Source organism: Temnothorax nylanderi, unplaced genomic scaffold, assembly GCF_030848795.1.
Source record: "Temnothorax nylanderi isolate EJ_2023f unplaced genomic scaffold, tnyl_v1.0 TNYL_tig0009_pilon, whole genome shotgun sequence".
NCBI lineage: Eukaryota > Metazoa > Arthropoda > Insecta > Hymenoptera > Formicidae > Temnothorax > Temnothorax nylanderi.
In genome coordinates this window covers 1,176,769-1,199,649 of record NW_027249071.1, presented here as the reverse complement: position 1 = coordinate 1,199,649, position 22,881 = coordinate 1,176,769, and the positions used below count along the sequence as shown (strand labels likewise).

The 22,881-nt window shown below is 43.7% G+C and overlaps 3 protein-coding genes and 1 long non-coding RNA gene across 7 annotated transcripts; 2 read left to right on the top strand and 2 right to left on the bottom strand.

The window, feature by feature from the left end:
- The first annotated feature begins 526 nt into the window (after positions 1-526).
- Positions 527-16,050, top strand: LOC139786744 (uncharacterized). 3 transcript variants are annotated; one of them, XM_071725868.1, is made up of 25 exons: positions 527-697; positions 1,213-1,447; positions 1,746-1,861; positions 1,941-2,246; positions 2,422-2,556; positions 2,919-3,083; positions 8,775-8,906; positions 9,152-9,295; positions 9,375-9,492; positions 9,792-9,934; positions 10,004-10,229; positions 10,359-10,437; positions 10,565-10,700; positions 10,772-10,911; positions 11,054-11,407; positions 11,582-11,816; positions 11,882-12,119; positions 12,225-12,334; positions 12,416-12,661; positions 12,779-13,137; positions 13,208-13,337; positions 13,425-13,534; positions 13,622-13,868; positions 13,957-14,233; positions 14,429-16,050. In XM_071725868.1, the coding sequence occupies exons 2-25, from the start codon at positions 1,336-1,338 to the stop codon at positions 15,610-15,612; spliced, it is 5,442 nt and encodes a 1,813-aa protein (XP_071581969.1). In that variant the 5' UTR covers positions 527-697; positions 1,213-1,335; the 3' UTR covers positions 15,613-16,050. The 3 variants fall into 3 exon arrangements, with proteins under 3 accessions (XP_071581969.1, XP_071581974.1, XP_071581979.1); XM_071725873.1 differs by having other exon boundaries at positions 527-740; XM_071725878.1 differs by lacking the exons at positions 527-697; positions 1,213-1,447; positions 1,746-1,861; ... (1 more) ...; positions 2,422-2,556; positions 2,919-3,083 and adding exons at positions 4,653-5,631; positions 5,727-8,587.
- On the bottom strand, positions 16,005-18,480 carry LOC139786804 (probable tRNA (uracil-O(2)-)-methyltransferase). Its single transcript, XM_071725924.1, has 3 exons — positions 18,388-18,480; positions 17,248-18,304; positions 16,005-16,999 (listed from the first exon to the last, which is right to left on the bottom strand). The coding sequence occupies exons 2-3, from the start codon at positions 18,205-18,207 to the stop codon at positions 16,118-16,120; spliced, it is 1,842 nt and encodes a 613-aa protein (XP_071582025.1). The 5' UTR covers positions 18,208-18,304; positions 18,388-18,480; the 3' UTR covers positions 16,005-16,117.
- Positions 18,023-21,847, top strand: LOC139786938 (uncharacterized). 2 transcript variants are annotated; one of them, XR_011722481.1, is made up of 4 exons: positions 18,023-18,158; positions 18,252-18,326; positions 20,783-21,047; positions 21,451-21,847. It is a non-coding gene; the product is annotated as an uncharacterized lncRNA (long non-coding RNA). The 2 variants fall into 2 exon arrangements; XR_011722483.1 differs by lacking the exons at positions 18,023-18,158; positions 18,252-18,326 and adding an exon at positions 18,991-19,126.
- On the bottom strand, positions 19,496-22,810 carry LOC139786901 (ras-related C3 botulinum toxin substrate 1). Its single transcript, XM_071726015.1, has 3 exons — positions 21,964-22,810; positions 21,468-21,679; positions 19,496-21,081 (listed from the first exon to the last, which is right to left on the bottom strand). The coding sequence occupies exons 1-3, from the start codon at positions 22,337-22,339 to the stop codon at positions 20,779-20,781; spliced, it is 891 nt and encodes a 296-aa protein (XP_071582116.1). The 5' UTR covers positions 22,340-22,810; the 3' UTR covers positions 19,496-20,778.
- Positions 22,811-22,881: the final 71 nt, after the last annotated feature.

The window sequence follows — 22,881 nt, the reverse complement described above, 5'->3', positions numbered from 1 at the left end:
CGTTTTGCACTTTTAATCCAGTAGAATTGCAAAAATAATTTCACACGATAGTCTCAGTTTGCACCATTCGCTCATTGCATCGCCATCATTTAACTTAATTTAATTATCAATTAACTTAATTATTATACCTCCGCTATATATCTTGCCAATGCGGAACGGATTATTAATTTTTTATTATTTAATATAACATATAGAAAAAAGATTAAGAAATTATATTAAGAAATGGAACGAAGATTGAGAAATAATGAATTATAGAAATTTTGCGTTAAATAATTCCGTCGAGCTAGTCGTCGATCGCGAACACACGATAGCGAACGTCGAAGAATCATGTTAATTCGCGTCAACTTATTGACAGGAGCAGCTGACGGGTGGAACCGAACGAAAGCCGGTAAGTAAAGAAAAAGGAAGCGGATAGCGGACGCCGCGCCGTGAATGCGACGAGACGAACCGGTGATCATCGGCACGGCGCGCATCCTCGCTAAAGCAATAGCAAACGCGCGGGCGGAGGAATGAGAGAGAGGGGGGAAAGGAGAGAACAGCGAGAAAACAACATATGGAGGCGTTTGTGTGAGGTGGGCGAGAGCAGCAGAGAGCAGACGAGAACTTCGGGGTCAAATATCCGCCGCGGGCGACAAACAGATCGGGACAGCTCGGTCACGTCAAACTGGGGACACGCTAGATCCTAACTCTATACGCGGTACATAGTTAAGAAACGATAACACTGCGCGTTCTGGATTTAGGTTAGATTTGCACAGAGATTATGGTCTAATTGTCTTCCTAAGCATTGACGCATTAATGATGCATTGAGCGTGTTACAGTGAGAACTGTAACCTGTGCTACATTACGTTTAGATCTAATTATCGTTATGATCATTAATTTGTTAATGATACGTTGTACGACGTTGTAAGAACTGTAGCCTGGAACTGTAGTGGAACATTTGAACTTGCATCAGATTACGTTGAGAGATCTAATTTTCGTTATAATCATTAATTTATTAATAATACAGTTATGCGACAGTAGGAACTGTAGTCTAGAACTAACATTTAGACCTCTACTAGGTTATGTTAAGTTCTAATTATTGTAATCATTGGCCCACTAGCTGGTTACCCGGGCTTCGCCCGGGAGTCGTTTTTCTTAAAACGACTTCATTTATATTTCAATTCATATTCATATTCATATTCATTTATATGGCCCATTAATGTTTTGTTACAGAAAGATTTATTCTTGAACATTCGGACCTGGGCCTGCAGCAGGTTACATACAAGTAAGGCATTTGTAGGAGCCGTATTGCTTGTCTGACAACTGCTACTTGTCGTCGCATTAAAGTATGCCAGCATGTTGACGGAACAGAATGTGATTATGGAGCTGACCGATTCCAGTGATACAGTGGATACAACGATTGGTTTTATCACTACGGATGATGGTCATGCGCTGCTGGCAATAGGCGGTAAGGGGATAAAACTGATATATTACATAAAAAACAATCTAAGTATAATAATTAGAAGAGATCCAAAGTTATGTACATAATTCTATAACTGCAATGGATATATTTTGTAGCTTTCTGTACACAGTAATTAAAAAGTTTATCTACAATCTACATGTTTAGAATTTCACGTTGTTCACTAATGTACTAAGCTTATCAGAATTGTAATTTAAATAAACATGCAAGTAAACAGAGAGATTATCTAATAAACATATATATGTTCTGCTTATGCGAAATCACTGAAGATTTGATTTTTTTTCAGAACATGAAGACGGCACGCTGGAATTCATGGCAGCACCAATCGCTTTAATGCCACAAAATAACATGGTGTCCCCGGCATTGATAAAGACTGTGGATGGAAGTTTTATTTTACATCCGGTATGTGGATTTAATAGTATCTTGAAAACATTGAGCAACATCGAGATTTGTTGGACACGACGCGCTTTTCTTTTTTCAGTCTGTTTTCCAATTGAATGTGGATGGTCTGTCGGGAACTGTGATGCAACAAACAAACCTACTGCCACTGATGCAGCATTTTGAGAATGCATCTGCAGTCACGGAGCAATTGAAAGTACAGGATACAAATGAATGTGGAGTTACGGAATCTCTGTTACCTATTAGAGATAATAGTAATGTGTTATCGGACAAAGGGCAATCAACAGTTGACAATCATGCTAAAAACGAATCGACAACTGTGTCCATGATACAGAACGCCTACAAAAGATCTCCAGGGAGACCAAAAAAGACTGGAGTAACTTCGCAAGTATGTAATATCATCGATTAACGTATCTACAACTTGAGGATATTTTTATCGTCTTGAGTTATTTAAAATAGATTTATATTTTGCGTGATATATATTGGAATTATTTTAATTTGTTATACCATGGTTCTGAATTATTCTTATCACAAAATTGTATATTATTGATATTTTGTCATAGAATGCGCAGTCTCTGAAGTGTGATATATGCAGGCAGGAATTTACTAAACAAACATTGTACCGCAGACATATGGAAAATCATGCGGAAGAGAAACCGCATAGATGTCCCAAATGTCCAGCATCATTTAATATTCCAGTAAGTTCTTTTCTTTTCTATTAAAGGGCTCTTTAAAAGAATCTCATGATTATGTATCTGTCTTTAGAAAAAGAAAATATTTATCAAGTCACTGTACTTATATATACATGTTATTTTATAATTTTAATTAATTTTAATTAATATATTATAACATAGTAAGATAATATCAGACAGAGAATATATATAAAACAATTAGGATTGCAAAACGTATATCTAAATAATTTTTGTTGAATAAATCTGCTTGATCGCCGGCTAATCTCTTATTAGAATTAGATTAATAGTAGCAAGAGAAAGTTGCTTCTTGATCTTGGATGCAATGATCGGATTCAGTCTAGTAACTTCATACAATGGTATCGTTACAGACAAATTTCACGCTTCATATGGCAACGCATAATACCGGCGACCCAAAATGCCCCGAATGCGGTAGGAAATATGCGAGAATGGCGAGTCTCAAGTCTCACATGTTGCTGCACGAAAAGGAGGAGAATCTCTTTTGCACGGAGTGCGAGGACGCCTTTTCGACGAAGGTAAGTCTGAGATTATTCGCTTCTTATTCCTTTGTACGTATAAACATAATTCATTTCTACATGTAAAATAACAAAGCAGCCGAAGATTCAATATTTCTGTGTACAATTTCGATAATTGTCACAAAAAAGACGGGTCTTAAAATATCAATCTGGTGACTTGAAACAGTCTGTATATACATAAAAGCTGTATCGCGCTAAGATTACCTTATCGATGCTCTGTCCTGCTAGCGCATTTCTGCTGATCGCGCAGACCGACCTACTGATAACATTCATCATTGCGAATACGATATACATAATTATTGCGGCTAAGGTCTAAAGTGCTGGCTGCTTTGCCTCGTGCTCGTTCATTCGTTCCTCAATTGATCCACGTGCCCGAGTTGGCGTTCATAAACCTCAATTGATAACATACAATTTCTAATTACCTATTTAACACGCGCGAATCTATTCTTTGAAATGTACTTATCATTGTTTTACAGCGTCGGTTGTTTGAACGATCGGTAAGAACTATTTATTATCAACGAATAAGATTTAGACAATGAACAAGTTTGGTCCTGCTGATATAACGGCTCGATATAAAACGGATGTTACTCCGTCTAATCAAGGGTCGATCTCGGTGACCCATAACGATTTATTATTGCTCGGCGCCAGCCAGTCAAAATCAAACGATCGTAGAAAATAGGAACCCGCGATTCTCGCCGTGTGTCGACCCGCGACCGACTGCAGTCAAAGAAATGAAGGAGATGATTTAATAATTCCCTTCAATCCTCTCGAAGATTAAGAGGACATTATCTCATAGCGTCTTCAAAGTATGCCACCAGCTGTAATCGGCCTTGCACACTTCGCAAGCATCAATGGTATTTAGCTGCTTCATCTTTGCTACATATTCATAACAGTATCTGTATAACAAGCACCATTAGCAATAATTTGCAGGGAATGGAATTAATGAATCATGCATTCGAGATAACCCGCGATGTCCTCGATCGAGCGTTTTAATTGATCGGCCAGCGAGAAGAAACGTGTGCGTTTTCTGTCAGAAGAAGACGTCTTCGATATAACGTTGCGATCCCACGTTCCCCAGTTTACGAAGACAATATTAAGAAAACAGGAATCGATCGGGATCATCGCCGATCGTCGCAGCGATCACGCGTGACCGTGATAGCAACGTGGGCCGTAAAACGTGGGCAAGTGGGCGGCGACAGCGGCTGTATTAATGGGGCGCGCACGAATTACGCAACCGAATCGTATGATCTCACACAGATCTCTCGCCGATTGCCCTCGCGTTTGGCTGCCGACACGCGCCACACGTCCACGCACACGCGTAAACGCGCGTGTGAGGGCGAAATGTGGAACAGACTCCAGGAAATGTTGCATCGTCGTATCATCCGTCTCGGTCGGTGTATTTGAGTATACACAAATATTCATTTTAGGTACACAAGAAGAGAGGATCAATGTTGAGAAAATCGTGAATGTATTAAGATAGGATTGTAAGTTTGAGGATTCAGTTTATGTAAAGGAAGACCAAGGAGAGGAAGTGATATAAGCATTTTAATTTCAATCAAATTTAAAGAAAATCATTATAAATATGAAGAAACATATTTGAAGATGAAAAAGGCTAAGAAATATGAAAATTTGGGAATAAAAAATACAAAGACGGTCGTATTGAGGAGAGAGATAATTACTTTTAGAAAAATGAGGAAAATTAAAGAAGATTGAGGAAGATACAGAGAAACAATCTCTCTGTCCATATAAAGATAGTGCGGATTTGAATTTCAAGCTATTAGATCTAATATGATTCATTTACTATGACATTTCTCGGATGAATATCAAAGCAACTCGCGGAGAGAAAGGAGAGCCGATAACGATGACGACGAATATGATTTCGACGACGACGTAAGCGACATTTACAGCCGCTTCGTCAGTGAGCAGCGGGTACTCGCGAAGCGTACACATGCACGCGCTTGTCATCCCGTTGCCGAACGCGTATCCCTTTTACGTGCGATTTTGTTGAAGTCAAGAGACACAAGAGCATATCACGGAGATTCGCCGCGAGAATTTATATATTTATTTATCTGCAAGATGGCGTGGCCGCAAAACTATTTAACTTCTCCTTATTGGATTAATTAGGGAATGTGTTGCGTGATGCGTTGATTAAATAATGGTCATACATTCGAAAGTTACTTGCACGTATTTCGTTAGTGTTCTGCATCGTTGGAATTTACCACCGAAGGGATAAAGGACTTGAAAAATAAATATGCAAGTAATTTACACGCGACCGGAACGAACTATTTCTTTGCGAGATCATTCGGCAATGGACACTCAATTTTGTATTTTGTAATATCTTGTCTTCTACCAAATATCGACGGTGAAGGACTTCTTCTCTTGAAACAGCTTACGGTCGTTCGGGCAGTTTTTACACGCTCGTCCACGGACTCGTATATTTTTTCTGGCGTCGGACTTGAAACGTCTTCGCGGTGGTCCCTCGTCTTTCCCCGAAAACCTCGAAGTTCGTAATAGAAATCGTGCAGATGGTGTCTCTTTTTAATACACGGTGCGTGCGACACACGTGAAACGAAATTTATATATTTAAAAAAAAGGGAGAAAAATCCCGAACATAAATAATTGACGTGCGTTTTTGTTGCTTAGGTGGAGTCGGTGCTCGACGCGTCTCGGATTGATAATCTACGGTGAACGTGCATCGGTAGGGGATAACGAATACAAAACGAGTTCGCGAGGGAGGCAGAAGTGAACGGCGGAAAGGAAGGATCGTCGGGCGAAATAAAAGCGCCGATAATGCGACCGCCGTTGATAAGAAACGAACCGTTGAACTTTACCGGGAAGAGTGAGGATATATAGCCGCGGCCGTTCCGATGATAACTCGCTATTATTAGTAGCATTAACCCTGAAAATCGCTTGACTCTCTCCGTCGGGATCGCTCGTCCGTCCTGAGCGATATTTAATCATCGCGATCGAATTGAGATATAAAAACGATCCGGCGGTCGTCCCGCTTTGTGTCATACCTCGAAGGCATACGGAAGATCAAGTTTTCTTCGCGGAAGAAACTTAACTCCCGGAGCGACAGCGCGATCTTTCGCAAAGGCCCGTTTCGCGCTCGTGTTTACGCACGAAGCAATAATAATCCGACCGCGGCGTGACGCGTTGAAGAAGATGAAGACCAGAGGGAGGCGATCGGCGAAATCTACGACGGCGTGGGGAACGGTGGCGAGAAAGAGAGCGATTTAATACGGGGAAACCGATGACGCTTCCTCGAGACCGTATTTTAGGAACTCCGTCCCTTAAGAACGCGCGCCGTCGAACCTCTTCTTCCTACTCTTCAGTCTCGAGTCATTCGCGTCGCCCGCGCCCGCATGACATTTGACACGCCAATTGCCCGTCCGCCGCTGTGCAATGATTCGCGCTGCCCAGATCGTCCTCGTCTCCGAATGACGGGGGAAGATGACGCTGGAAAGAAGCTGCAAAGCTGATTCTTCCGTCCTTTGGCCCAGTGAAGTCTCTCCGACGCTGTAACGCGTTTTTACAAAAAGCTCTGCGTTCTCTTCGACATTAATTCCCATTCAGAATAGAGTGTTGTTTTACACGACTGTACGAATCTATACGAGTGTTTTTATGGCAAGAAGCGAAATATAGGAGAGTGGTTTAGCGAGGATGCGCTCTCCTCAAGGGTGGGCGGTGTATCGCCGGAGGTCGTTTCCTGAATCGCTACGTCCGACGTGATTAGATGTTCCGTGTTCCGTGCGTTGGTGATTCAATGCGCTTCATTGTAAAGAGAATCGCTGCAACGAAATGTATCCGTCGATCCGATCTAGATTTTTCTTTCGGATGCTGCCAGCAAATGAGATAAAATCCAGGCTCACGAGGACGGAAGAGATATTCTTAATCTCACACATTGCCCCACATTTTATTAGATTTTTTATTTCTCAATTAATGATTGTGAATGATTATTACGGCAAACCGTATAGTGCCTTATAGACTTATAGAATATATTCCGAAACGCTTTCGTTTGTGAAACTTCAATTTTTCATGTAAGGGTCGCAAAGACAGAATCACTGAAAGAACTACTTTTTCTGTCATCTCATCTGGAATATTGCCAGTCTTGAAATTTTCGCCTATCGTAAAATTTTAACGGACTTACGAGTTATGCCGTCTCAAGTTTACTTATGCAGATCGCCCAGTGGCGTTTGTCGACAGTATTTGAGGAATCCGAGATGCGAGCGGCGGGCTTGTCGTTGATGAATCGAAATTTCGTCATCGCGAAGAAAGAAAAAAGACTGTTGCTGCTGCTGCTGCTGCTGCTGGAACGAGAGAACGAAACTCGGAAGAGGGAAACGTGCGAGAGAGAAGAAGACGAAGAAACGGCAGGCCGATCAAGCGGAAGAAGAAGAGAAGTACGATCCGTGGGCGGAAGGGAGAATAAGAAGAACGAGACGAAGAAGATCGGACGTCTTTGGGAAGATCAAAAGGGCGAGAGGGGAGGTGACTGCCGCGGCTGGACCGCTAACAGTATGCGTGCCGGAAAAAGTGCAATGTCCTCCTTCGCAGACGCAATACTGGAGGCGATGCGCGGGATTAAAAGAGCACGGTAATCCCCACGATCTCGAGATCCGTTTTGAAACCATCCCTGCCAGCTCCGGATGCTGCGAGAAGAAAAGAAAGAGAATTATATTACATGCAGCGCGAGATGGAATTCGCTGAAGAAAGATAAACAGGAAAGATATAGAGATAGAGAAAAAGGAGAGACAAGATACGAAAAGAGAATTATTATATATTCTGATATGAAATTCTCCGAGAGAAGATAAGGAAGAAGAGCGTAGCAGAAGAAAGTATCGAGAGAGAGAGAGGGGAGGAAGAAAGAGAGAGTGGGATCCGAGTTCTTGCAGTCGTTCGGCTGCCGCATCGCGAAATGCGACCACCATGTGGACATAATGCAATAAAGCTCCACGTATAATTAATCGCTTGACGAGTAGTCTGATCTCCAAGACGAGCAGTCTGATTTTCAATTTACTTTGCTCCTTCCTTCTCGGTTGTCTTTATCGCTAGATGATGAAAAGTCGCTGCGGGCGACTTTGGAGTCTGGATTTATCGCCCGACGCGAGTCATTAGCGGAATTCTGTGTACGCGCGGCATACGCGCGATTCAATTTACTATCGAGACGCGATAGTAACAGTCAAATTTCGTGTTCAATGTTGTGTTCATTCTTTATCAGCGTTGATACTGCGAAAAAGGCGTTTCTTCGAAACGGCCGATCGGTATCCGCGATAATTCGGTGGGTCACCGCGTTGTGTTCGTCCTACTTTTTGCTCCAAGCACTGCCATATAAGTACCCACTGCCCGCCGGCGCGTATTACTTTATGTTACACGACATAATCCGAGCCACGGTGCCGTCTTCCGATATGTCGTTCGCCGTAGACTGCCTGAATTTCGCGCTCCTCTTCATCTGCACGCGCGTGTTCCATCTCGCACTTGGTATCAGCGCTCAGTATTATAAGGTACATCAATCTCAGTAATCCCTAAAATTATTATACACACAGCCGCAAGGATGCTCAGAGATGTGTACTTTATGGAGAATTAAATAGATGAAAATAGCTTTCACACATGAATTATATGAAATAGATGATATAAAATAATTTACAATTATTTCTAAGATCTAAATCCTTTTTACGTGTATTGTAACAGGCTCAATTGGACGCGCATTTAAAACTTCACGGAGAGAAGTGGGCGAGCGAGGATGTGCGAAAGTGCAAATTATGCAACAAACAGTTCGTCCAGCCCGCACTCTACCGAATGCACATTCGCGAGCATTACAGGGTAAATAGGAAGAATTTATTAAGTAATTTATCAAATTTACTTACTGTACGTTTGATAAGTGGATCAATAACACTATCAATGTTCTGTTAGACCTCTCGTTACCTTTTTTTCCTTTTGCATAAAACTGTAGTAAAAGCTTCTCTCTTCGCTTCATCCTATTTTTTCCTTGGGAGCGCTTTTACGCTTCTAATAAACAGATCGCGTGTGTGCCCGGGAGTCTTATCGCGTTTATTATTTCTCTACAGCTACAGACGAAGATAGTGAAGCAAACTAAGAGGGGAACGAAACATAAAACAATGTACAAATGCACCATATGCTTGAAGAGTTTCCAAAAACCGAGCCAACTGATGCGACATATCAGGGTACACACCGGAGAAAAGCCCTTTGAGGTAAACGTTTTTATGAAAGAAACTCATTAATGATAATACCTTGGACAATAGTTTCATACGTATGCTTTTTCTTATGCAGTGTACCATGTGCAACAAGAAGTTCACGCAAAGGAGTTCGTTGCAAATCCATACGTGGCAACACACGGGCATTCGGCCGCATACCTGCAGCCTCTGTAACGCCAAGTTTAGTCAAAAAGGTTTGGGAGAATTCGTAATTAACATTATACATACCAAATGTTTCTGAACTGATAATACAATCGAAGAGAAAATGAGTTAAGCCTAGGGAAGTGCGAATATGTTATTAATCTTCACAATAATCCTTCCTGAAACACAAGGAAAGGGTCTTCTAGGAAAAAATTTTATTCTGTATTTTTGTATTATTTTTTCACAGAAATCATCTTTTTTTGGTCATATTAGTTCGGAAACATCTGTCCGTAATGTGCTGGAAATCATACGAATCTTAAATCGCTACGAGTTTTACTGTCTAATTTTCCAGGAAATCTAAAGGCGCATATACTCAGGGTACACAATGCGCCAGAAGGTGAGCCCACGTACGCCTGTTCCTATTGCTCCTGCATCTTTAAGAAGCTGGGCAGTTTGAATGGACACATAAAGCGAATGCATTCCGTTTCTTCGGAGGTAAGTGCAATGCTTATTACACAGAATGATAGGATGATTCGGAGTTATAAACGTTGCGCTTGGTTATAGGAATCTGTCGCCAAGTCCTCGGAAGCTAATTCCAATATCTCGTCGGAAGCTGAAATGCGCGCGACCGTCGACAGCGTCATATCGCAGTTGGCATCTTTGGAATCCGTCGTGAACAATACCGCAGATTCCACGAGAACCGCGACGCTAAGTGCGGAACAGAATGATATCCTGCAACAAGCATTGAAAAACAGCGGCTTGCCGAACAAAAACGAAGGCACTTCGAAAGGTAATTGTTTTATTCGCCATTCATTAAGTGATAAACATCTGAATATGAATATAAAATATTCTATAAATGTAATTTTCTATAAGTGTTGTTACTTTGAACGATATAAATATCTAATTCCTTTGCTCGCAGAAACCGCGGAACCGAAGAAAACGGATTCGCCAACGTCGTATGTCACGCTGTTGGATAGAACTGCTGGTGGTACTTCGAGGTAATAATTTTCACTACGGGGAACGTAAAATCGTGATAAAAAGTAGATCGGGAATTTAAAAATGTATATGATGACGGAATAGACGAAATTTTATATTTGTGTAATAAGCAGCTATCTACATTCGCAGGAAGTATCTCACTATAAAACAACGCTGCATAGGAAACGTACGGTGGTATGCATGTTCGTTCTGCCCGAAAGAATTCAAAAAGCCGTCGGACTTGATACGTCACTTGCGCGTACACACCCAAGAGAAGCCCTTCAAGGTAATTAAAATTTTATTTCACTCGAAAATACGGATCGCGATGTTTCATCTGACTTATTTCGCAACTTTCAGTGTATGTATTGCGTGCGTTCCTTTGCGCTAAAGTCGACAATGATAGCGCACGAGCGGACTCACACCGGATTGAAGAAATACGCCTGCGATTCCTGCGACAAAACCTTCGCGTGTCATAGCAGCCTTACCGCTCATACGAGGCAAGTCTTATATAATTTAATTTATCATTTTGTATATGCATCTATCTTTCCCTTTCTTGTTTGTTTGTTTGTTTGTTTTTTTACAAGACATAACGAGACCAATCCAAATGTTTATTAATAAAAATCATTTTTCTCATCTCAGATTACACACGAAACCGCACAAGTGCAACATATGCGACAAGTCATTTAGCGCGAGCACCATCCTAAAAAATCACATGAAGAGTCACGCACGGGAGAAGCCCAAGATATCGCCGGAAGCGGAGAGCCTAGTGCCGCAAGTGGTACTGCAAGAACCGCTCGTCATCAGCGATGCCGGTAATAAAATCAGCGTGGTGCAGGTGCAGTCGAAACAGAAACAATTGTACGAAAGTGTCAGTGTGGCCAGGCCGCACGAGTGTTGGGTCTGTCACGCAGCGTTCAGGAAAGTCAGCCACTTGAAGCAACATTATCGCAGGCACACTGGCGAGCGTCCTTACAAGTGCTCCAAGTGCGACAGGTTCGAGATCTGACGTTTCTGTAGTCTAATATCAAATTGATCAACTCTTCAGTATAAGAATTATATACACGCACAAAAAAAAGAAATCTTTTGATTAATCTGTTTGCGTAATTTAACTTTTAATATATCTTACATTGCGTATCGATCAGAATGCTTACATTTCTTGGTTTGCAGGAGGTTTACGTCGAACAGCGTCCTGAAATCTCACCTGCATACGCACGACGACACGAGGCCGTACAGTTGTTCGTTGTGCGACACGAAATTCTCCACGCAAAGCAGCATGAAGAGGCACTTAGTCACGCATAGCAATAAAAGACCATACATGTGTCCGTACTGCCAAAAGACGTTTAAGACGCACGTCAATTGCCGGAAGCACATAAAAAGGCACAAGCACGAGCTGGCGCAACGGGTTGGTATAATTAACGTATGTTGTAGAAAGTATTAGAAGTATTAAAATCTCATACGCACGAACAGCAATTAGAGGAACAAAAGACGCAGAATCAGAAGGAGCCGCAGTCTCTGAGCGAGGATAAAGGAGCTACCTCAGCGTTACCGGAGAGCATCACTCTCGCCGAAGATATGGAGGTGTCGTTTCAACCGCAAATGGCACCAGATTTTACGCAGGCCTTCTCCGATCAGTTTCAAAGTCTCAGCGCGGAGAAAGAGAAATCCTTTTTACTCCCGGACAACGCAACGTCGTCGATAGTGAATCGTATGTTTTCCAAAAGATATAAATTACATACAAAATTTTACAGAAAAATCAATTAAGCATGTAGAAATCAACGAGAATTAAATCTATTTCTATATATGATTCCAGAAAATTTATCTGTCGACACAACTAATTTAGGAACGTCGCAAACGCTACACGCCGATGAAACCGGTACTATCACGTTACCTAATTACTCAGGGGATCAAACTCTCACGCCGGTAATTCCAATATTCATAAGAGATTTATAAATGTGTTGTAATATAAAGAGTGATGAGTGAGACGTTTGGAAAATTTTGTAGGAAAGCATACGAGAGATCGAAGAGACTCTGAATCAGCAACTGTTTAATATCGACATGAATCTCGGGCTGGGAGCAAACAATCTACCAAGGCAGATGGACGAGGCGAATACGAGTTCTCTCAACAATTCCAGAGAACAACCGGTGCTCAATATTATATATGAGCAAAACAAGAATCTGGAATCATCAAGCAATACTATATTCATGTCACAATTCGATTCGTTTGATATGAACCAAATTACATTGCAGGTGAATGGATTTTTTATGTAAAAGCGATATGGTTTTAGAGCCTACGCGTATCGATACAAAAGTATCTCAATAAAATATTTTATAATCATGAAATGATATTAATAATCGATTTTCCAGACGGATAACGATATAGACATCGATCTAAATCCGACCAACTCCACGAGTATGTCCAGTATTTTGCCCAGATCCATGGGAAACAACCAGCTGGAGGAACAACGAGCTGCTCCAGTTACCACCACCAGCAATATAGACGCTTCTCAAATTACGAGAAACACTCATCTGGTGGTGATAAGTCCTAAGGAGAATTGCTCGGAATTGGTGAGACTCTCACAAGTGTCCCCGTCGAAGTACTCGAAAGTCATCGCGAAGGCAGACACCACAAATGGATCGGAGATACAAGGCACAAGTGAACATGAAAAAACAATGCAAAAAAGCAGTACTGTGTCATGCGAGAATGAAAAAAATTCTTTGTTTATGTAAGTTATTTTAATTCGTATGTGAAACCGTTTTACTATCAAATAATTAAGAGACATGCGTTGCTTGTAGGAAGAATTTCCAGAGCACAATAAAGTCGGAGACGCTTGTTTCTTCTGGCATGGACAGCTCGGTGGGGTGTAACACTCTGCTGCAGTGCCACATGTGCGGCGATCAAGGTTTCACGACAGGGAGATTGAAGGTACGAGAAACATTTCCTAGATATTCGTACATTGCAATTTCTAAATCATGCAATAAAATAATCATGCAATTAACATAATTATTACAGGAACACCTGAAATCTCATCGCGGTGCCAAAGAGTTTGAGTGTTCGGAATGTTCCCAACGATTCTGTACAAATGGCGGTCTCAGCAGGCATATGAAGATGCACACGAAGCCGTAAATGATTTAATTGACATAACGAAAGATGTCTCAAACACGTCTCAATAAAAAAATCATAATTTCTTTTTTTTTACTTTTTCACAGACGGTGGAAATGCACGACCTGCCAGAAGACACTGGGCAGCAAACTGCAATTGAAATATCACAATAAAATGCATACCGAGTCTTGGAATGTTTCATCCACGGAACCGGACAGTTCTCAGAAAGATCTTACTTTCTCGAACCCCGGCCTATCGGGGATAATAACAACGCTGTATATCCGAGATCCGAACCCGTCGGTTTCCGAGAAGGTTTTGATGGACGCAGTCGCCGAGAGAAAAAGCCGCGTTAATGTAAGTATATACAAATATTTGCACTGGTTCGCACAAAGTCTTGCATCGGCCAAGTGACTTATCATTGTAACGTCATTTGATCATTCAGGAGAATGCGGAGAAAAAAGAGACGAGGGAATACATTAATAAGTGCAAGTACTGTCCGAAAACTTTCCGTAAACCGAGCGATCTCATCAGGCACATTCGCACGCATACGGGCGAACGACCGTACAAGTGCGATCACTGCAACAAGAGCTTCGCAGTCAAGTGCACTTTGGATGCGCATATGAAGGTTCACACGGGAAAGAAGACGTTCTGCTGCCACGTCTGCAGCAGCATGTTCGCTACGAAGGGCAGTTTGAAGGTCCACATGCGATTGCATACGGGTGAGAGTGATTCCTTGAATAATGAATTATTTTATATGTCACAATTTAGCGAAAATAATTACAAGGAGGATCAATTCTTGCTGTTTGAACATCTCGTTCATCTATAACTTTTAAATTAGAGCTATGTGTGCTGAATATGAGAATCTTGCTTGAAGAAAAACGATGATTCATAACGACACGCTTTAAATCTCCTAGGTTCGAAACCATTCAAGTGTCCCGTGTGCGATCTACGATTCCGCACTTCGGGTCACAAGAAGGTACACACGCTGAAACACGCGAGGGAACATAAGGGCGGCACGAAGCGCAAACCGAAGCATTCGAAGATCGCTGCGGTGGCGGAAGCGGCGGCCAGCCTCGAAAAAGTCGGCAATAGTTCTCTGGACAACGCGTCGACGACAATGACGACGACCCCTGCCATGATCAACGAGACCGCGTCATCGCAGAATCTGAATTATCCCGCGTTGGAACAGACAGTGAATCTCGGTACTGCGGTTCATCTGCCGAATCAAATCGCGTTCGATCACGCTGACGCGACGACGGCGACGATTCTCAACAACAATTCTATGTTATCTGTGAACGAGAATAACGAGCTGGTGGCGAATCTGCAGTTCCTGCTGGCGAACGGTCTCGTTACCATTCAAACGGACGACACCCTGCTGACGCAGCCGGCGACAAACGGTTCCGATACCACCGGCGCCGGAGTGCCAACCAATGTGATCGAGTTGGTCAACCCGGATCCTTTCCAGGAAGCTTGTGACCTGGGTAACGCTGATCACATGGTGATAACTAACCAAGTGTTGACGGAGACGACAACTGCGGACACGAGCAACGCGACAGTTACTCAGATGAACAATTGTATGCCACCTGTATCCGTACGGATACAGACTCAAGACACCGGCGCCGGGGTATCTGAAGTGAGAACGAGCGATCGAACGATGACGATGGCAACGACGATGCCGGCAACGGCGACGACGACGGTGAAGGCTTCGACGCAGCCTTCGAGGAAGGAGTGCGACGTGTGCGGCAAAACGTTCATGAAGCCGTATCAGATGGAACGGCACAAGCGTATTCACACGGGGGAACGGCCGTACAAGTGCGAGCAATGCGGCAAGTCGTTCGCGCAGAAGTTCACGTTGCAGCTACACCAGAAGCATCACACCGGTGATCGGCCGTACTCCTGCCCGCACTGCAAGCATTCATTCACGCAAAAGTGCAACCTGCAGACGCATCTGAGACGCGTCCACCAGCTGGTCATGCTCGACGTCAAGAAGCTAAAGAGTGGCCAGCAGATGTTGGGCGCGCTTCTACAGGACAATCAAGGCGGCGATACCAAGCTACTAAACCTGGACGACATACTGGTGGTAGATTTTCTCAAGTAAACGTTTTCTAAAAAGTTTCAAGAAGTCTCTTCGAGAAAATCAATCTTGTGATTCGAGCAAATTGCTTGTAGGTGTGTAACATAATGTACTAATTACAAATGTGCCGCAAATGAGTTCATCGACGATTAAATACTACGCTTCCAAATAGTGAACAGATGTGAAGAGAAAAGAGATTTCGTACGTTAAGTATAATGATCAAAGCTGTGATGTGTTTTGCGTATCCCTAATGCTGTAACAATATGCTATAACAATATGCTCGAGAGATGTAATTTAATACCGTTCGTTTAGTCGACTATTGTTATATTTTGTATCGCTGAGCCTGGAGCCACATGTCGTGAAATTGTTGCACGGGAGAATTTCTTTTTTTTATTTTAGCAGTTTGACACACAACCGACATTTATCTTCTTTTATTTAAAATAAAACGCACCGTTACGTACACGTTTGACTTAGATAAGTACATATAAAACTTGGCAACGTATATAGAACAACAAACAACAAAGGGAACTCAGTGCTGGAAGTCGCAATCGATCTCGAGAGCGGGACACCCGTCGGGGTGGTTTTTGTAAAACCAGCAAGGTTTCACCTTCCTCAAAGGTTCGCGAGTATTCCTTCTCCTTCTCTTCCTCTTGTCAACGGTGCCGGGAATCCTAAACTGCACCTTTCCCTGAGCGACGCAGAAGATGTGACTGTGATTCTTCAATAAAGTTTGCAGCCCGCCGCACTCGTTTCGCAGCTGCTGCAGCATCCCGGGCGCGATCAGCTTCGCCACCTCGCCGATGCCGATCTGCCCGCCGGCGTTCCACGTTTCACCGGGTCTCCGTTCCAACGGTATCCGGCGACCCGCGCGGAGGAGATGCGCCGCGACCGCGTTGACTATCTCGAGGATCAGCCCTTTGTCCAGCTGCGTGCAATTCCGCGTTCGTTCCGTCGAGTCCCTCGGTTTGAAGCTCGCGGACCACAGATCGCCGTTCTCCGCCTCCACGGTCTTCACGTCATCCACTCGGGATCTTGCGTTTATGATCCTCTGGATATCGGCGTCCAGCGCCGCGATATTCCCCTTTGCACAAGTCCTCTTCCATCCGACGAAACAAGTCCGCTTGGTCGACGGGATTCGCAGCCTGTCCACCGATGTGAGAAAGCCGCAACCCTCGCACACGCTTCTAACGTAGCACATGTACTCCGAGTACTGGCTCTCGGCGGCGTTGCACCGCCGATACTTGCTACCGTCGAATTCGTAGGCGCAGCACGGCAACAGGAAAAACCGGCACTCGTAGGAGCTACGCGCGGCAATCACGGGAATCCACGGGGTGAGCTCGTCCGAGTGATTCCCTATGATCCAGTCCACGCCGGGGAAGACCGTGTCCGAGGATGGAACGATCGTGCCGACCTGCAATGCCATACGATTATTAAAATAAAACAAAAGTATGCTTACACGATAAAATAAGTATTGGCGTTAAATGTTATGTCAATCCATAAATTTTTCGTGTTTATCGATTAATATAGATGAAGTAAAAAGATTAATCATAAAATTGCAATAAATTATTAATGAAGGAGCAATACAGGATAATTATGGACTGACGTAATATCCGAGTTCATTCAAGTAGATGAACAGTTGTAGCGAATTTTTCCACACACTTGTAAACGAGTGCTCTCCGGGAACAGATCCCAGATCTTCCTCCTGCGCAGATCGATTCCCGTCCCCCTGTGACCTTCGCTGGACAAGATGTAAACGAGAAGACCGTTCCCGCAGCCGAGATCGACGAACGACTGCAATTCCTGCGTCCCCTTCTCCAGCCTCTCCTTCTCCCAGAGCAATAACAGGTAAGTCGCGATCGCGACATCCTCGTAGACGAATTTCGCCGGGTCCGTGTTCTCCGGCCATATCCTCACCATTCCCGTGCCGTACTTCTCTTTCAGCCGATTGTACAGCGAGGTGTACTTCTCGACGGAGACGAGACTGAGGGAGCTGATCCTCGGACCGGCGCTGTCGTTCTCGCTGTCCATCCATCTCAACAGCCGCGGAAAGAACTTGGATTTGAGCCAATCGCAGCTTCTACCGCGACCATCGTCGTCCGTTTTACATACGTTTATACACGTGGAGACGTACTCGCGATGTTGTATCCTGTAGGCCGTACTCGGGCCCAGGGACTGTTTACCCGGGACAATCGGTCTGTGGAGACTGGTAACGCTCGCCGATCCTTTGTCGACAAACACGAATTCCAGCGTGGACGAGAATACCTGCGTGTTGCGAGGCAGCAGTTTTCTCACGTGCAGATACGTCTTGTCGCCCACCGCCTCGATCGGATCCGTACATTGAACCGATCGACAGTATTCCGCGATACTCAAGACGTCCAAGAAATATTTTACGTCTCCCGTGGATGATTCGCTCTCAAAATCATCAGGTTTGATCTGCAGCTTCTCAACGTGTTTGAAAATATCCGGAACGTCGCGGTTGACTTCGACCGCTAATAGCTCTTGGGACGCCAGGATCCGACGGTTAACGACATGAGGGTTTCTCATCCAGATCCCGATGGCTTTCCAAAACTGTGAGTCGCTGCTGTTAGTGCTCTCACTAACAACCTCCTCAAAATTCATTTTTTTCTATCTAAATACTAATTTGCCACGTGTGCTTCTTGTAGATTACAACTTGTGTTTATCATTTGGGCGTTGGGGTACCGCCCGGCTGGTTGTACTGGCGAATGTAAAGGAAAAAGGTACGAGTTATCACTAATTCAAATATCAAATTTAATATAGGTAGATAGCGAGAGAGTATACCTTTTGTATCACCCACTTAGCGTCTAGCAGGGCCTGTTCCATGATTTGCTGCACGCGTTCCTCGTCGGATTCCGAGGCGTGCTGCTTGAAACTCTGGGAAAAACAATGCCTCCAATAACAAAAGCTTACTTTATTAATAGAGGATTCGTCGCGAGAGGGATACTATTCTCGTGAAAATTACAATAGATGTTAGCTCATTGTTAGTTAGGGATATTGATATTTAATAGTTCCGTTTTTGATTGGGCGTCAAAAGCAGGTTACCGTAATCAGAAAATCATTCTGCACTCACTTGTTTCACCGAGTGCTTGTAATATTGCTGCGTGTGTTCCGGCAGTTTTTCGCATTCGCGCAATAAATATTTGTACAGCTGTTTGGGCGTGTTCACCGTCGCGCTGCCGAGCACTCGGTTCGCCATCGTTTCCCGAAGATCGCGAGACGCACGTGGAGCGAGCCCAGGCCCAGAGTTCCCCTCCTTCCCATTCCCTATCACTATTTTTCGACGTACGGTATACAATTCTCGTAGAATATACCCGCTACTGATAAAATAGAAAACAAAGACTTTTCATTAGGATTGGTCAAAGTTCGAAGCAGATTTGTGTCGACAACGTAAGCAAATTTTATGACTTTGCACTGTCTTTTGTTATAATGATACAAGGTCGCCGTACATATCAATTTAAAAAAAAGTTTAAATTAATGAAGATATTAAAATAAGATCACGCGAAAATTATAATCTTACAAGGTAAGAGGAAAAAAAAATTAAAAAAGCAAGCTATGAAAAATGTTATCTCTAATCTCAAACGTGACGTACATTCTGTCAAGAAGGATGATTGGCGATTTCTAATTTTTTAACATCTTATCTAATAGCGACGCAATTACTTGATAATTCGTATTTATCACGATGTTTTAATGATATTCATGTAAAAGTTGTGCCAATCACGCTTTTTCCTGACAGACTGCATCATAAATGACACGCACAAAGACCACACTCTCGTTTTTTTTTTTTTCGATGAATAAATACTTATGTACAATTTATTTCTGATGATGTCATGTGATGGAAATGAAGGTGTTACAGCAGATTAAGCCTACGATACTGCGCAGAGTCTTTGAATCTTTTTTCAGCAGTCTTATTCAATACAATTCCATATGCAACACACAGTAGAATTACCGGTGAAGAGTTTCAAGTAAGATCACAGCAATCTTTCTAGCAAGATCCCCCGAGTACGTCCGATATTCGCCGAATATACCTCGTACGCACACGCGTTTTATCTCTCATCGCTAATTATTGTATTTTGATATTCTTTTATACGGTTGATATCGCTCGTACAAACGCTACTACATCACATATGCTTATATAAAATAAAAAAAAAACGTATTTTACGAAATATCATTGTTCCGTTAACTAGAACGCCGTCGCTTTTATAAACGCTATATAAATTCTATGTGCGTGATGTCACGATCATATCGCCGATCTGTAAAAAGTGTCCGATTAAAGCTACAGTGTTACTCTACTAAAATACCGATATATCAAAGATATTAAAAAATAAATATATATTTATATATATACGAGAGGTCGCAACAAGTAAAAAATATACAATTGTTATGTGCTACGGTGGTCGTAAAACAAGGGGCCACCTAATATCCTTGATGAAAGGGGAGGAGGGGGGGGGGGGAGAAAGAGAATGGGAAAGAACCGATCTTTACCGCGACAATTGAAACAAGGATATTACGTACACGAAAAATCACAACCAGCGAGCAGCCAATTATTATGCTAGTAACAAAAATAATGATTAATACGATTAATATTACAATAAATTATGCCATGCGGCTTCAGGAATTTTACGAGGGCGGCACTCGCTCGCTCCGCTCTGTCAGAAACGTTAATTCGATTAACGTTTGCTCCCCGACGAAGTCGCTCGTGTGTTCGTCAATTGTACATGTTGAGCAACCCTTGATTACGGATCGTTCGTTCGCGCGAGTTAGGCATTACTGTTTCCGGCACAGTACGGCTTTACTAACATCGTATTTTGGCGTTTTGTTCTGGCAGTTTGTTAGTTTGTGAAACGCGTAAGAAATGTACAGTATAAAAATTACGTGTTAGATGATGGAGATGAATGAGCCACGTTGAAGCATCGCGCGTAAATACAGGGTTGCTCTCGGCTCTCACTCGCGCGCGAGTGTCTATTAATAGTCTCGTCCCGTCTAAAATCTAAATAACAAAGTACCAGCGCAGCTCTATTTTTACGACGAGATAATCCTCAACCAACTGTAGCTACTGAGTATGTCGTGCCGAGGGATGACGATTCTGACAGGAAGCAGGGCGACCGCCTATGATCACAGAGGGATTTCTAAAGAAGTATATAAGAGTCTCTATCACTTAAGATAGAATTTTGTTTAGGTCTCGCTCGAAGACGGCCGTTCCCAGCAGCACAACCATCTACGCCACAACGGGGGCGGCTTCCTACGCCGGTATAGTAAATTGGCGCCTCCGCGCCGCGTATTGAGGGCACTGACTATCGCCTGATCGAAGGCCTCCTTGAGGTCGTGTTGCGTCAACGCGGACGTCTCTACGTAATTGACGGCGCCTAGCCTGTGCGCCAATTGATGGCCCTGGATAGTGGTGATCGGTGCCTGACCGTATCTCGCCAATTGCAGCATCAGACGTACGTCCGATCTTAAGTCACTCTTTGTCCCCACCTAGAAAATTGTAATACAATTAAATAACACGATGTATTATAATACTGAACTAAAATGATACAATTATAATATATAATTGTATCATTTATAATATCATTATTGCGATATTGGTAGTATATTATGATAAATTTAATTGTATTAGAAATGTATCAGTTTATGTCAATTATATATTATATTGTATCATCTCTTGAAATGATATAATTTAATATAATTTCTAATACAATAATATTTATTAAAAAATCATTTTAAAATAATACAATTATAATATATAATTGTATCATTTGTAATATCATTATTGCGATATTGGTAGTATATTATGATAAATTTAATTGCATTAGAAATATAATATTCTATTTAAAAATAATTCAGAACTCTGGATATCGTACCAAAATGATTGGGGCATTGGGACAGTATTTTCGCACTTCATTGATCCATCTGGAAGCCACACTGTGATAAGATGAGGGGCATACAACGCTGAAGCAAACTAGGAACACATCCGTCTCGGGATAGCACAACGATCTCAGGGGGTCAAAGTCGTCCTGGCCCGCTGTATCGCACAGCTGGACGTTCAGCGGTTGTCCATCGACATTTACGACCACTAGACAAATATATCACAAAGATGTTAGTTACTGTTGGACTGATTTAACATCAATACATTGTTATCTACTTGCTCGGAATAAAATGTCAAATAATGTAGAAAAAAAATTACAATTAAAAGATCAGTTAGGATACAAAGCAAAAGTAAATATCTTGTGTTTGTCATGCATATTAAAAATTTGTATTCTACACAACAAGATACACATGTTGCTTCGCAATATCTATAAGGTGTACCCGCGAATCACAATCCTGACAAGGCTGCGTCATGCAAAACTATATACACACCATTGTAATTGTCGAACGCGGTTGGCACGTACTCCCCGGGGAAGCCGTTGGTGGAGTACGAGACGACCAGGCTGGTCTTGCCGACCGCGCCGTCGCCCACCAGGACCACCTTGATCCTCCTGTCAAGCGGCGTCGCGGAATGCTCCGCTAGATTTTGATTCTGCGCTCCGGCGGCTCCGATGGTCATCGAGGAGGTCGTCGTCGCCGTGGTCGCCGTCGTCACCGTCGCCAGCTGCTGCTGCTGCTGCTGCTGCTGCTGCCTGGCAGCCTGCATCTGCGTCGTCTGTCCGCCCTTGAGCAACGGCCTCGTCCAGTTGGTGTGCGAGGACGGCGGCATTGTCTCGCTCTTGATCTTACCGCAGCTCCGACCTTTCATACGTCCGTCCGTCGCGGGGGAACGGCGCGTCGTCAACGCGCGGATACGACGGGTGACCCTCGCGGAAACCCTCCCCGTCTCCTCGCGGGCACCGACGTGGACGACGTCGTTGATTCACCTCAGGTCGCCGTTCGGCCGCAGCGTCGCGTCCGCGCACACGTCATTCCTCGGCGCGACGTGGACAGCGTCGTCGGGACGGCGAACACGGTGCTCCGCCGGTCGACCTGGTGTGCGGATCCTCTCGCGGGTGTCTAGCGGCGGACGGGGGAGCGCGAGACCGAGATAAGCGGCGCGAAAACAATGGGAGAACTCGCGATTACTGTGGGAGAACGCGAGCGGGGGGGAACTCCGGGGAACCCGTGGTCGGTCGAGGCTGGTCGAGGCGCACAAAAAAAGCCAGTCCGAGCTGGCCCGATTCACCTGCCGCGACGCGGAGCCACCTGTTACCGCGCCCCCGCCTCCTGGTGTGCGCCCGCCGGTCGCGGACACACGCAGACACCCAGCGGTCACGCACACACGCGCGCGGCGACGCTGGGCGACGC

What these genes read in the sequence shown, in the direction of transcription:
- LOC139786804 (XM_071725924.1), bottom strand. Translation starts at nt 18,207, where the DNA reads ATGAATTTTGAGGAGGTTGTTAGTGAGAGCACTAACAGCAGCGACTCA. An exon ending in CGGAGAGCACTCGTTTACAA is followed by an intron (nt 17,000 to 17,247) that starts GTGTGTGGAAAA and finishes ATGGCATTGCAG; the next exon opens with GTCGGCACGATCGTTCCATC.
- LOC139786901 (XM_071726015.1), bottom strand. Translation starts at nt 22,339, where the DNA reads ATGAAAGGTCGGAGCTGCGGTAAGATCAAGAGCGAGACAATGCCGCCG. An exon ending in CGCGTTCGACAATTACAATG is followed by an intron (nt 21,680 to 21,963) that starts GTGTGTATATAG and finishes ATATTTGTCTAG; the next exon opens with TGGTCGTAAATGTCGATGGA. An exon ending in CCAATGCCCCAATCATTTTG is followed by an intron (nt 21,082 to 21,467) that starts GTACGATATCCA and finishes ACAATTTTCTAG; the next exon opens with GTGGGGACAAAGAGTGACTT.
- LOC139786744 (XM_071725868.1), top strand. Translation starts at nt 1,336, where the DNA reads ATGTTGACGGAACAGAATGTGATTATGGAGCTGACCGATTCCAGTGAT. An exon ending in AACGTCGTCGATAGTGAATC is followed by an intron (nt 12,120 to 12,224) that starts GTATGTTTTCCA and finishes ATATGATTCCAG; the next exon opens with AAAATTTATCTGTCGACACA. An exon ending in ATGAAGATGCACACGAAGCC is followed by an intron (nt 13,535 to 13,621) that starts GTAAATGATTTA and finishes ACTTTTTCACAG; the next exon opens with ACGGTGGAAATGCACGACCT.